Source organism: Leuciscus leuciscus, assembly GCF_965113295.1.
Source record: "Leuciscus leuciscus genome assembly, chromosome: 17".
NCBI lineage: Eukaryota > Metazoa > Chordata > Actinopteri > Cypriniformes > Leuciscidae > Leuciscus > Leuciscus leuciscus.
This window is the reverse complement of record NC_138741.1, coordinates 13,379,334-13,393,538: the sequence shown is the minus strand read 5'-3', so window position 1 is coordinate 13,393,538 and position 14,205 is coordinate 13,379,334. Positions and strand designations below refer to the sequence as shown.

The window sequence follows — 14,205 nt, the reverse complement described above, 5'->3', positions numbered from 1 at the left end:
TGAAACTAATCTTGATCTAATAAAATGTGTGGGGAACTTTTTTTCCCAGTTTGGCTCTTACTACATTATTTTTTACCAGTTCTAATCAGTTCATTTTCTTTCAGTGATTGACTCGTGATTTTGTGATAGTGTGTTGAAAGAATACTGAGATTACTGCCTGAGCCAGTATTGGAGCCTTTTGTGCTTTACTTGGATTTAGTGTTGACATTTTACTGGCCGTTACAACCGCGGCAGAAAATCAGATTCAACATATTTCTGTACGAGAGTGGATTATATCCAGATATCACTGTGAAACTCATGACGGTTAAAGCTGATATTTAAAACAGTTGCCGTTGAGACAGTTTATACGTAAGCTATACAACAGAGGGCAGTTCGTTTATTACTATGCATTCGTCTTTATGAAAGCTCACAGCATGTGACAAGATAAAGATTCTATTTAATATCCAAAGGTAGGCTAAATGTGTTTGTTGAGCACTGCTGTGTGTGGCCATTATGACCCGCAGGTTTGAGTCCTCACCCGGGGGTGATCTAGAACGTCTACTGAGATGATAGTTCTGAGAGGTGACATGACATGTCTTGACAGTGGAATATTGTCACCATCGCTTGAATTCACAGGGCCCAGGACAATTTAAATGCAGTATAAAGATGTAGCGGGCCTTTCCTAGTTGTAACATTTCCAGTTGTCCAGCCCTGAATACATACTGTCTCCTATCAAACTGGCATATGCCATCATCTTTTCTGTGCCTTATCTTTTGTTTTCTTTAGTCCCCCAGCCCAAACATTCAAGGAAAAGTATTTTGTGCTCTCTCTCTCTCTCTCTCTCTCGCGCACACACACACACACACACACACACACACACACACACACACACACACACACACACACACACACACACACACACACACACACACACACACACACACACACACACACACACACACACACACACACAGAGAGAGAGAGAGAGAGAGAGAGAGAGAGAGAGAGATTACCTAATGGAGGCAAAGGGGACTTTCCAGCATATATGCCGATGATGCAAACTATTGGAATGTGTTATGTGGACCTGATACATTAGTTTTATCAACAACAATCAATGCATTATCACACATTGGCAACATTTATGTTAAATAGGGTTACATTTTATTTAATAATTGGGTGAAATGGTTATGGTTAAGACGTTATGGTTCAAAACATGTAACCTGCTCAGTGAAAACTCTATCACTATCATGTATAGTGCTTGTTTTACCCATATCTTTAAATAGCTAGTTCTGTCATGAAACTCTAGATGGCACAGGCTGATAGGTCCTTAACTCATTTGGTAGTGATCGCATTGTTATCTACATAGAGCAGCTGATTGGTTGCTGTTGCATAAGTGGCCAATGAGCTGTGGCTCAACATTCAAATACTGGCAGTGTTTGGTGTTAGCAGTCTGCAGCGTGCTTTCATAAAACCTCCACCTGTTATAGATCTGCTGGGGTTATTTCATGTATGTTATATGTGCAGCAACAGCAGCATCAGCATGTCTAAAATGCTCACGACCGCAACCAAACACCACCACAGAATGTTCCCAAGTGAATTAACTGTCATGTAGCCTAGTGGCTTGCACTGTTGCCTCACAAGGAGATCCCCAGTTCAAGTCCCGGCTAAGGCAGAGGCCTTTCTGTGTAGAGTTTGCATTTTCTCCCTGTGTCTGTGTGGGTTTCCTCTGGGTGCTTCAGTTTCACCCATAATCCAAAAACATTCAGTATAGGAGAATTAGAGATGCTAAATTGTCCGTAGGTGTGAATGCATACAAGTCCCCAAGCCATGTAATGGGGAGGGTTGGGGAAAGAACTGGCTACCTACCCCGGAAAATAAATCATGGCCAAGAAAATTCATGGACAGTCAGTCTCTCATGTATGGCAAGAGATAGCCCGTAGAATAACCAAGAGTCGGATATGACTGACATGGATAATGAATGAATGAAGTATTTGGTGTAAAAAGAACCACTGTGGCCGAAATTAATTAAAAAAAGAAAAAGAAAGAAAAATTCTCAACCCCTCTATCTTTGCTTTGAAGGTTAAATATTTAAGTTAACCCTCTTCTCACCAGCTAATAAATAAGTGTAGTGTAGATTGATCCGTACATACAGTACATTAGGTGGCGATATGCTCCTGTTGGTTCGCGGACTTCAAAACATCCAGAAGAAGAAACAGTAAGAGCGATTCGCTCCTTTGGTTTAATGGTCTTTGCTTTGAGAAGATTACCGGTAAATGTCATCGCATCTCTAATTACAAACTTTCTCCGCTCACAAACACTAAAAAGAATATCATCTTTTGGTAAGAAATGCAATGTAGTCATCCATATAGGACAAGCTTTGTAATTGCGTGTAAAGTCGTAGGTAAATTGAATGAATGAGCATTATAAGCTGCAGGTTTATTAATAAGCATACTAGACAATTATTTTATAGTTAATTTAAGAAATTCTACATTGACAAGCTTTGTGTTAACATAATCGAAAGCTGTAAGTGATGTCTGGATGTAAATTACCCGTATTCTATTTTATTCTATCCTACTATTATATACATAATGTTTCTCTATAACGTTACATATTGAGCCTGAACTGAATGATCTGATCAGAGGACTAAACTAGATAACAGACTCTAAACTCCAATGTTCAGTGTGTTGCAAGCTGTCATTCAGTTATTAGATGTCAGAGAGCAGAACTGCTGCATATCTGCTGTCAGTGACTTTTGCACCAGCACTTGTGCTGAAGTATACTCCAGCAAGACTGCATTTATTAATATGATGATGGATGGACAAGTGTTAAAGGCCACGTTACGTGTTAAAAACGTTAGTGGAGTCAACTGATTGTAGAATCTCTGGGACAGTGTTCCATTGCTTGTGATCATAATCACCAAAGGCTGATTCAACATTAATCAGCTGTTTTTAGTTTAGATTTTTTTACTGTACATTCAATTGGCAAGTTGTAGTTGGATGATCTGAGTAAGATATATAGCCTATATAATTAGTCATTGGTTTCTTTACTTAGGCCCAGAACTGTGTGGAGCTGATCCGGTTGATGTGATGTGCAGTCCCGGATCCGAGGGGCCCGGAGAGGATCCCTCTGTGGAGTATGTCTACTGTAGAGGTGTAATCACTGAGCTGCTCAAGTATGGACCAACAGACCTGCATGCTGTCAGCAAAGGGCCAAACCCTCCTAAAATGCTCATCCTTGTCATTCCAGGTAGGATGGGTCAAGTTTCCACTTGGCAAAAACAAAGGCCTAAATATACAATATATTTTAAAATAGATATAGAAAAAATAGAAAAATCGATTATATTATATGATTATTTATTATATATTATTATTATATATTATATTATATTACATTACATTTAAAGTTATGTTTCAATATATATTTAATATGCAATCAGTATTTTAAAATATATAATTTGTTATATTCAAGATGCTAACATTTTCACTTAATTATGAAATCACACATATTGCACCTTCAAAATTGTGTATTATATTATATTATATTATATTAATTATACAATTACATTACATTACATTTGAGAGTAGAGGTTTTCTCGGGTCCTAAAATCTGTACCTGACTCGAATTGGCCTGAATCACTTCTTACCTGAACCTGATGTCCATAAATTAATTAAAAAATAAATAAAAAGTTGACCAGAGACAGACCCGATAAAACTAGACCTGAGTCTGACCCGACAGCAATTTTATTTTAACCCAGCCTGATCCGGGACTACCACTTTGACGCTACAAAAATTTCATACAATTTCGTACCATAGTGGTTTAGTCCAAATTTTCTGAAGAGACACATTCACTTTATGCACTAAACACGCTCGGTTCTCAGCTTTATGGTTTCTTTTGCAGTTGCTATATATATTGGTTTTGATGGTTACATTTTGAATGTCAGGAAATGTTTGAATGAACTTTAAGACTTTAGTTTTTGCTCAGCCTCAAAGCCTATGACTTCACTTCCATAATTAAGACTAAGCACCAAATAAACCTGTCTTGAGGCAAAATGAATATCTTAGACCGAGCTGTGTTCAGTTTTGGTTGCCAAAGCATTTATAAACATAACTAATGTAACTTGTGTAGCAGTGATTGGTACGTAGGTGGGTGAGTGTGTCACAGCTATAGTATATACAGGTACAGGTACAGATACAGGGGATATGAAGAAAAGTTCAGCACAGTCGGGAATCTACCTTTTTTACACTTGGCCCTGGGTCAAGAGGAAAACCCCAGTGGAAAACGGCTGTATGGGCCACCACTCTTCCCCTGACAGCAGCTTCTACTGCATTGACTTCATGGAAAAGCCGTGTAGCTCAGGAGCAGATGTTAAGCATTAAAAATACTTTTCAGATTATTACACCTAGTCAGAAAGACTATGTTAGACCTGGCACTTTAGATGCAACTTTCTTATTTGTACTTTTTTGGTAGTTGCTTAATTTCACCTTTCATTGGCTAGATTTACATATACTTTGGTTGAAGCTCTTTGAATTTAGAGAATTATAGAGATCATTCACCAGCAATGTAAATTCTGTCATCATTTACTTTCCCTCATGTCGTTCCGAACCAGTATGACTTTCTTTTTTCTGTTGAACAAAAGTTCGAAGATAGTTTGAAGACTGAATCTTGGACCAATTGAATGCATCCTTGCTGAATAAAAGTATTAATGTCCTTCCTCCAAAGCAAACAAAGAAACCTTACTGATGCTGAACTTTTAAATGGTAGCGTGCCGTACATATATCACTTTTTTTAATTCCTGACGTAAACTTTTTAAAAAAGAGAGACCCCCAACTGCAGATGTCCTGGAGAGAGAGAGAGCACGGTCAAGCTGATGACCTTAAAGAGGGCCGCTTTTCACCAGGCTCTGAATGTCACTGAGCATTGTGCTCAATAGACTCTTTATGGGAAACGGGGAGCCCATACGCCGGCACTGTTATTGTAGAACCTGTGCCCTTTTCTCCAGAGATAACAGCAATAATCTGCAGTCTGGCCAGAGGCTCCCTTGGCTCTTATATCTGCCAGGGACGGCACAGGTGCTACTGTTTTAATGGACTCGGACTGTGTTGTATTACTGAGACAAGCACACTGACTGAGCAAACTAAAGGATATGAATACAAACCATATTTTATTTGACAAAGGTAGATTTAAGATTTTAACACTATATATTCTTATTACACTAGCTTAGTGTAAATCATACATACAAAATGTAACCTTTTTATTGCGTGGTATAACAAAGCAATCTACTTATCAGACTTCCCTAAGTGAATGTTTTGAAAGATCTTGATTTATTAATGATTTTTTTGTCTTTAATAGATCTCTGTTGTAAGTCGTATTGTTAAAAATGCCAGTTGCTTAATGTCTTATTCATATTTTGAGGCAGATATCTCATTAAAAGATCAAGTTCCAATCGAGTCCAGTTAGAGACAGGCACATTGACATTTGTGTGGGACATAAATGCCAAATCACTTCAGTTCACATATACACTAACCGTGTTAACTGACTAAACCACTGGATGGCAGCAGGTTTGCTGTGTTATTACTGATTTTGTATGTCCCCTGCCGATCATGAAGTGTCTCATGATGTTTCCTATTTTGAAAGCTTTACAATGGAAGAACTAATAACTTGGTATAGTATAGCATTGAAAATAGTCAATTAACCTTGGTCAGTCTAAGTTCAAAAATTATTTGTGTTGTTTACTGTCCACTTTAAATCTTTCTTTAAGAGAGCTTTTTGACCAATTTCTAAAGGTTCTTCAAATGTGATCTACATTATTATCTATATCAAAGTGTTATTATCTAAATGTTCCACCATCTATAGAAAATTGTCATGTTTTCAACTCAAGTGCAATATACTTGATGGTGATCTTGTCTAACCTTAACAAAGGTGTAATGATGTATAAATACAAGGAATGATTTTTATACAGTATATTATATTGTATAAAAAAAATTGTTAAGCCCTTTATCATTTTAAAAGAAGAAAAGTTACTTATGATGAGTCCTATTTAAAGCACAGAGATGTTCAGGGGGTCAGGGATAGCTATCCAGATGGTTTTGATTTATAGGAACCTGCTGTGCAAAGCACTCTGCTTGTCTCACCAGCTGCATCCAATAGCCCACAGGATCACATTGTTTGATAATTCATAATAATCTTACAAAGATTCCTCTTTCCTTTGCCATATTTAGACAGTATGCTTTTTTCCACTTGAGGTTGAGGAACGTTGTGTTCACTTTAATCAGTGTGGACTTTACTCTAACTTATTTTCCTAATAACATGGGATTTTTTTTATCACCAAATGTTTCCAAGGGGTTTCCCTCTCTTTTTGGATATGGAAACGAATATTTATGTCAGTTTTCATGGCTCATGAAAGGAACAAACCCCACTCCAGCCAACTTTGCTGACCACCTTGCAACTATATAAAATTATATGAACGTTCTGCAATTATGATTCTCTTGCTAGCATTTGCTGAGCAGGTGGATCAGGAGTTACGATGGGCTTGCCAAGGGAGGTTATTATTTTTGCGTTTTCATGCATTTCTTGGATTTCAGGCATAATGCTTTTAGGAATGTTACCCGGAGGTTGTATTTGATTGCCGGTCTAGCACTGACCTTTTACCTCCCCTCTGGTCTCGCGAGTCCTTTAACTCTACAGCAAAAGACTACATTGCAACGAGTTGTTGTGGGCATGAACAGCCCATTTAGACATGAGATCGTAGGACTGACATGTAAAACGATCAACAGTTTGTTTCGTTTTTATGTGCTTTTTGGCTGGTTAATCAAAAGTAAAATACCACAGTATTAGACAGGTGCGTGAATGTTATTTAAATATATTAATTTTGATTACTAAATCAAATAAATCCAGTCTCATGCTCACCAAGACTGCATTTATTTGATCAAAAATATTATTTCAATTTAAAATAACAGTTTTATATATAATCTATTCCTGTGAAGGCAAAGCTAAATTTTCAGCAGCCATTACTCCAGTTTCAGTGTCACATGGTCCTTCAGAAATCATTCTGATATTCTGCTTTGCTGCTCAAGAAACAGTTCTCAGTTTTAAAAAATTGTCCTGCTTAATATTTTTGTGGAAACCATGATACATTTTTTTTTTCAGAACAGCATCGATAATGTTATAAGTGTCTTTAATGTCACTTTTGATCAATTTAATGCATCCTTGATGAATACAATTATTAATTTATTTAATTAAAAGACTCCCAAACTTTTGAACCGTATAGTGTTCATTTTCCATTTATAACAGAAGTTTCTCTCACTTTTCACATGCAAGATGGTTTGTTTGTAGCATCAGCTGTTGCACTAAATAGCCTTACAGTCTTTGCACAAGTGCTGGTTAGTTATCTTTAGTAGTGCGCTTATAACAATTAGGGTTTTTTTTCACTACAGTTTCCATAAGCTCCAGTGAGGTTTTATTTTGGTACTGTTTTCCTTGTTTGTTTGAATAGTATATTGTTTGTAACCGACAACAATGCAGTAAGGTGCATTAACCAATTGAGTTTAAACTGACTGTTATATTAAAAATACCTGTTGCGGTATTCTCTATTGATTCATAAATTGTTCTTCATCCATCTAAGCTTTTCCCCCTCTTGAGGTTGACAACTCCCCTACTGCCTTTTATCCTGGATTACAATTCCTCTTGAATAGATTGAAACAACCCTCAGAGGGCAATCTGTTAGGAGATCTGGCTATAGTCACCCTTGTGTCTGCATGTTTGCCAGAGTCAATAAGCATTTTCACTTGTTCCTCTCCCTCTGCAGACTGGATCAGCTTTATGGCATGTTGGACCTAATAAGTTAAAGACAACTTCACACACTGTCTGCATGAACGAATTCCAGCACTTGCTAATGCCTTCCTTACGGCAGGTCACTTTAACCTGTTTGACTCGATTCCTGTTTTGTTTGCACTTTAATGCTACTAAATGGTGGTATCTATTGATAGACATTTTCTATGAAAGAATAAACTAAAGTTCCGTTTAATTCAGGATTAGTTTAAACTAAAACACAATTTTTACTTTAAATAAAATAAATTTGAACCGAAATAAAATATTACAAAATCGTTAGCTCGATGTAAAATAACTAAAACTGAAATAACAATTAATATTTAAAACAAAAACGAATAAATAAGATAAAAAACAGAAAACAACATTACTAAAACTAATGTTAAACTAAAATTAAAATGATTCAAAATATTAATTCAAAACTAATTCAAAATGTTATTAAAATCTATAATAGTATCTCAATGAATGATACTAAAGCAACACTGGTTCACAGACTAAACCAGAGGAGACTCTTTATTTGAGTGACAAATTTAACTCGATTCATTTTATTTTTTGATATCCGTAGGGTCCTACATCACTGCTGGTGTTTATGCATTGATTTAGTGACTTCCCTCTTGTGTAATTGTGAATCGGTATGGTTGGTAAGCAAGCAGGATGGTGTGTGTGTGTGTGTGTGTGTGTGTGTGTGTGAGTGTCAGAGGAAGAGACAAAGAGAACGTGTCCTGCACCTGCAAGGCTACGTCAGTGGTGTGGTAGTCCAGGCAGCCTTGGGGTCAGAGACAGCAGGCAGGGTATCTGTTTAATGTCCTGGTGAGCAGCTCTGAATTTATGAACTCGGGGAGAGGGGGAAATGATAACGTGTGGGAGAGGAGAGGATAGCTCATGCTTCTGTCGTCTTTTTCTGGTAGGAATGCCTCCTTTGAATTCTTTCTCCCCACACAGAGGCAAAGCTTTTAGTTTGGCCTCACTATTAGCTCTGTGATGTCCAAATAGAGAAGCTCTGCTGTGATAGCTTTAACACAGGGATGGAACAGTTTTAACACCGGGATGGAACAGACACAGTTTCAAAGGGGAGGAGACCTTCTACTTCCTCGGTTTAATATACACATAAATAAGAGATCATTAGTAGGTATGTTCAGTGTCACATTTTAATGTATTCAACTAACACCATGTCCTAACCTGGGGTCAGTTGCATAAACATAGCCATTAGATTAAGACTGTATCTTAAGTAGTATGATCAGTGCTCGAAGTGGACCGGCACTTCTATATTTTACTCTTTAGTGTACTGTACCTTCTCTTTCTCTAGCGTGCCGCCACTTCTCACTTTGCCACTCAGAGTCAAAGCGTCAGTGTCTTAGTCATTGTAGAAATTTCAAATGTGATAATGATTTGCATATGCCAGCCATTAGCCGATGCACAAGAGAGTACTGGCACTTTTTTTCCCACTTCAAGCACTAAGTATGACCGACTAGCGATTAGTCAAGGGGCAATCAGTCTTACTTTTTAGTATCAAATTTGACCAATCCTTATGTAACTGACTTAAAACAGTTATGAACAGTCTTAAAGAAAAAAACCTGATGACTAACTTGTAAGACTAGTCTTAGCAGTTTATGCAACCGGCCCCTGGTGTGATGCAAAAAATGTTAAAGGGGTGGTTGATTATGATTTAACTTTTTCAACTTTAGTTAGTGTGTAATGTGGCTGTTTGAGCATAAACAACATCTGCAAAGTTACAATGCTCAAAGTTCAAAGCAAAGGGAGATATTTGCTTTTAAAGAAATCGCTTTTTAAGGACTACAACAAACGGCTGGTAGGGACTACACAACATCTCTCCTGGGTTAGTGACATCACCAACCCTAAAATGTACATAAACCCCACCCCCTCAACACGATTTATAGATGATCAAGACAGAATATGCTAATCAATGACTAGAAGATAACTACACATAAGCTACATAAATTCATCAACTAACCATTCAGAAACGTCCTGTTGCATTCTACATGTTGTCACTTCTTCTTGAGTCTCTCCATCATTATCTGAATCCGGTTTGAACATAAAAGGCTATACGTTTTTGAAATTTTCAGTGCATGTCTGTGTGAGTGCAAGCTGTTGAAGCTCCGCCCTCTGTGCTGGGAGCAGCAGCTCATTTGCATTTAAAGGAACAGACACAAAACGGTGCGTTTTTGCTCACCCTCAAAAATTTACAATTTTAACATCCTATATAAAAATATCTGTGGGGTATTTTGAGCTAAAACTTCACATACACACTCTGGGGACATCAGATACTTATTTTACATCTTGTAAAAAGGGCATTAGACCACCTTTAAAAGATTAGTTTGAGATCACCCAAAAATGAATATTCTGTCATAATTTACTTACCATGACTTTCTTCTACATTTGGAACAAAATTGGTGTTTGTATGCTGGATTTCTTATGCTGCTCTGTTCCATATAATGAAAGTGAATGGTGACCTTGGCTGTAAAGCAAGATTTTCAGTGAATAACCCAAATGTCGGTCTGTTACTTATTGCCATTTTTTTGTAGGGATGCATGATATATCAGTATCATCAGCGAAGAGTTTTTATTTGTTTATTGGAATTAGTAGATACCAGATTTTTAATAGTGCATCTCATTTCCATTGTTCTCATTCTTTCAAGTTCTTTTTAATAACACTGTTAAATGTAATCTTTAGCAAATCTCAAAATGAATCTCCATTTTTCATGCTATTCTAATGTTGTGATGCCAAAATTTACTTGTAACATTTAAAATGTTTGACTTTAAGTTTTAAGTATTTTATTTTGAATTTATTTAGATCGAAATAGTGTAGAATTTGAACATGAAAGTATCAGTATCACTATCGGCCTGAATTTTAATATTGGTGCATCCCTAATGAAAGTGACCACCATTTAAATGCTTACATTTAAATTTCCGTCTGTTCCTCACAAAACTGTATCAGCTGCTTCAGAAGAAATATTGCACAATAGTTTTACAGACTGCTTTTATGGTGTTTTATGGTATTTTTTTTTTCATTGTTTGTGGAGCTTTACAGCTCCTGGCCCCCATCCACTTTCATTGTATGGAAGAAAGAAAGTCATCCGGGTTTGGATCGACATGAAACCGGATAAATTATTTCTGTTTCTGTCCTTAACAGCTGCGTCATGTCAAGAGACAAGACATGCTTGGTTTCTCTGTCTGTCACGTTGAGCTGAGGAATCCTGCACACAGTGAAATCTCATTGGTCGAGAATTGAGTTGTTGAAAATTCAACATCAAATATCTTCTGATTGGCTGTTGGTTGTTTTTAGTTTTATGCAGCATTTTCACCTTCAGCATGGACAGAAAAAATGGAAAGGAGTGTAATTATCAGCTAGATCAAGGGTAGAGCAGTGTTTAAAGCTGTGGAGTACTTGTCTCCTCTTGCACCTCCCCTGCCCTTATAGATGAAATCTATCCGTGGGCCCATGTGTGATAGTGCATTCTTTGATTCCATCTGCCTTTATAGAGCAAGAGAGCCTGTGACTTTATTGTGGTGACTGGTTGGGAAAAACCTGCCATTTCTAATAACATTGGCTTGAAGCAGTTCGGACTTTGAGCATGTCAAGTCCCATCTGAAAGAGATTTGGGAACGCTCAGCATGAATAAAAACATACAAATGGATTTAATCAGTTTGAAAAAAGCTCGGAAGGGCTGCTGTTGGCCCTTACCGCTCATATCTGTGCAGCGTATCTCAGCGTACACTGCCCCTGCTGTGAGGACTGGGATGGTGGAGAGCTTTGCTTCACCAGCCCTGCTTTAACCATAGAAAGCCTACTGTATCATATTTGATACATGAATTTCTAAAGCCTCTAAATGGTCAACATGATCAAAACTTTGCTGAAAAATCTGCGGCACATTGCATCTACTACATGCCTTCTGGCCTCTGATTGATAGTTCATACTGATTTATAGTTCATACAAGTTACAATCCTTCTTCAGGTCGTGGTACACGTCTTTTTGCTATGAAATATTTAATGATTTTTATAAAGTAAAAATATACTTTATAAAACAATTCACTTTTATAATGTTGTTGTTATTATTATTTCAAGATGACCATTTACTGCACTTAGGTTTATGATACAACAGGCTTTTGAGGAATGTTTATTTGTACATCTTTCAATCATCATTGTATTTGTATTACATTGCGTTATATGTTTTTCCACACGATTAACACACATTTACACAATTAATACTAATTTGATCATAAAACTAAAAGTAATATACATATTAATTCATATAAATAACAAAATAAGCGCATAACAACATCTGCACCATATTGCATATTTTTGTTTCCGTTTGGGTCTGTGAATAAAATTGAGGTGGTTTTTACTCCTCGATTGTGAGCTCTATTTGCCTTAAAATAGTATGAGCTAGATTTATCAAATATGATAAAAAAAAAAAAACATAAAATGCATGCAATTTTTTTACATATTTTACATGCATAAAACAAATGCAATTTATATATTGTAACATGTTAGACACACAAACAGAGATGAAAATACGTATTAAACAAAGAGAAAACACTAGGAGATAGACATAGCAATAACACATTCACATAAACAATACAGAACATGGAACAGCCTGAACTGAAGGCTTAAATACACAGGGGAGCAATCAACAGAAAACAGAACAGGTGAAGAACTAGCCTAATTAACAACCATGGAAACAAACAAGGAACTATAGAACTCAGGCAATTTGGCACAAGGAAAACCAAAAGAAAACACAAGAAAAACCAAACTAAAACACAATGAACTGAGTGACAGAACTAAACATAACTGTAACATATAAAGGTTCAATATGGGCCTACTGTTCCATTAAAAATACACACACACACACACACACACACACACACACACACACACACACACACACACACACACACACACACACACACACACACACACACACACACATATATGTGTACATATATGTATATGGTTGCACTTTATTTTAAAGTACGTGCACTTACGAGTACTTGCAGTGTACTTACCTAAGAAAGTAGTGGGCAATACAAGGTAACTACATGGGTTAAGGTTAGGTTTAGGGGTAAGTTCAGGGTTAGTACCTAGTTATTACCCAGTTATTATAATTACTATAATAAGTACATAGTATTCTGAGTATTATTTCATATGTATTATGTATATAGTGTATGTATTATTCATATAGTACCGGTATGCATGATATGAATTATTCATATAGTATATGGGAACATTTAGGGCTTTACGATACTTATTGGTAAGTATTAGAGTATATTGTGTTTTGCATGTTAATATGAATTTGAAAAGTTTTGTTCATTTACATAACTCGCAATAGTCCCCAAATTTGTGTATCTCCAGTAATGGGTGATTACTTAGCCATTGGTGGGAAAATACAAGCATTGTTATTTTCCAAACATTAGTTTGATGTGTTTTTGAATCTCACCTCATGCACAACATTATGGTAAATGAATCAGCCTGTGAGGCTGTGGCCCGTCGATACTCTTTTGAGCGAGAGAGCGAATTCCCCGTGACCACACAGAGTGCCCATTGTTCTGCACTGGAGGCAGCTGGGTATCAGAGATGCCATTTATCTCCTTATCTCCCCTCATTCGCAGTTAACCTCATCTGTGAAGACCAGCACAGCTACGTCAGCAAACCTGGAACAGAACCCTGCTCTTGTCTAAACCAGGATTTAGGAAAAGAATGTTCTAAAACCTGATTCAGTTGTTTAGACTGATGGACATTTTCTCATTTTTAGGACAAGGGGGCAACAAATAATTCAAATTATTAAAATGAATTTATATTTATATTAGAATACAATAATGAATACATTGTCTAACCATCCTTAAATTGTGTGTGAGAAATAGTGAAAAAAGTGAGAAATACAAATATTTGGCCTAATTACATTTTGACCTTTTCACAGGTAACCCAGGTGTGGTGGGCTTCTACAAGACATACATGTGGACATTGTATCAGACGTTCCTCCAGAGATATCCAGTTTGGGCTGTGAGCCATGCTGGACACTGTATGCCTCCAGAAACCTTTGATATGATTGAAGGTGGGACATCGCCCTCTTTTCATACACTACATGGCCAAAAGTATGTAGACACCACTTTCTAATGATCTAGATTCGGTTATATCAGCTATAGCATTACTGACAGGAGCATAAAATCAAGTATGCGGTCCAAGGTATAAAAGTGATCGTGCATGTCCTACATTGAGGCAAAAGTCATGCAACTGGTTGACATAACGTCTGTTCCATTTCTGTGGGTTGTTCATGGACTTCAAAGTAGTTTGTCTTTTTAATGGTTGACTCAGATGAGTGCAAGCCTTTTCAAATGTGGACTATATTACAAATATCTGTGTGCCGATGGTCAAAATGTTGTTTTTC

General features: G+C 36.9%; 1 protein-coding gene across 2 annotated transcripts in view; it reads left to right on the top strand.

Annotated features, from left to right (window-relative positions):
* The first annotated feature begins 2,171 nt into the window (after window positions 1-2,171).
* Window positions 2,172-14,205, top strand: part of ldah (lipid droplet associated hydrolase) — a 39,214-nt gene continuing 27,180 nt past the window's right edge. Inside the window, exons 1-3 of one of the 2 annotated variants that reach the window (XM_082144223.1) lie at window positions 2,172-2,248; window positions 3,031-3,225; window positions 13,738-13,872. In XM_082144223.1, coding sequence (XP_082000349.1) covers window positions 3,066-3,225; window positions 13,738-13,872 — 295 coding nt within the window. In that variant the 5' untranslated portion in view covers window positions 2,172-2,248; window positions 3,031-3,065. Of the gene's footprint in view, window positions 2,319-3,030; window positions 3,226-13,737; window positions 13,873-14,205 lie in introns of both variants that reach the window. The other variant, XM_082144222.1, reaches the window with a different exon arrangement.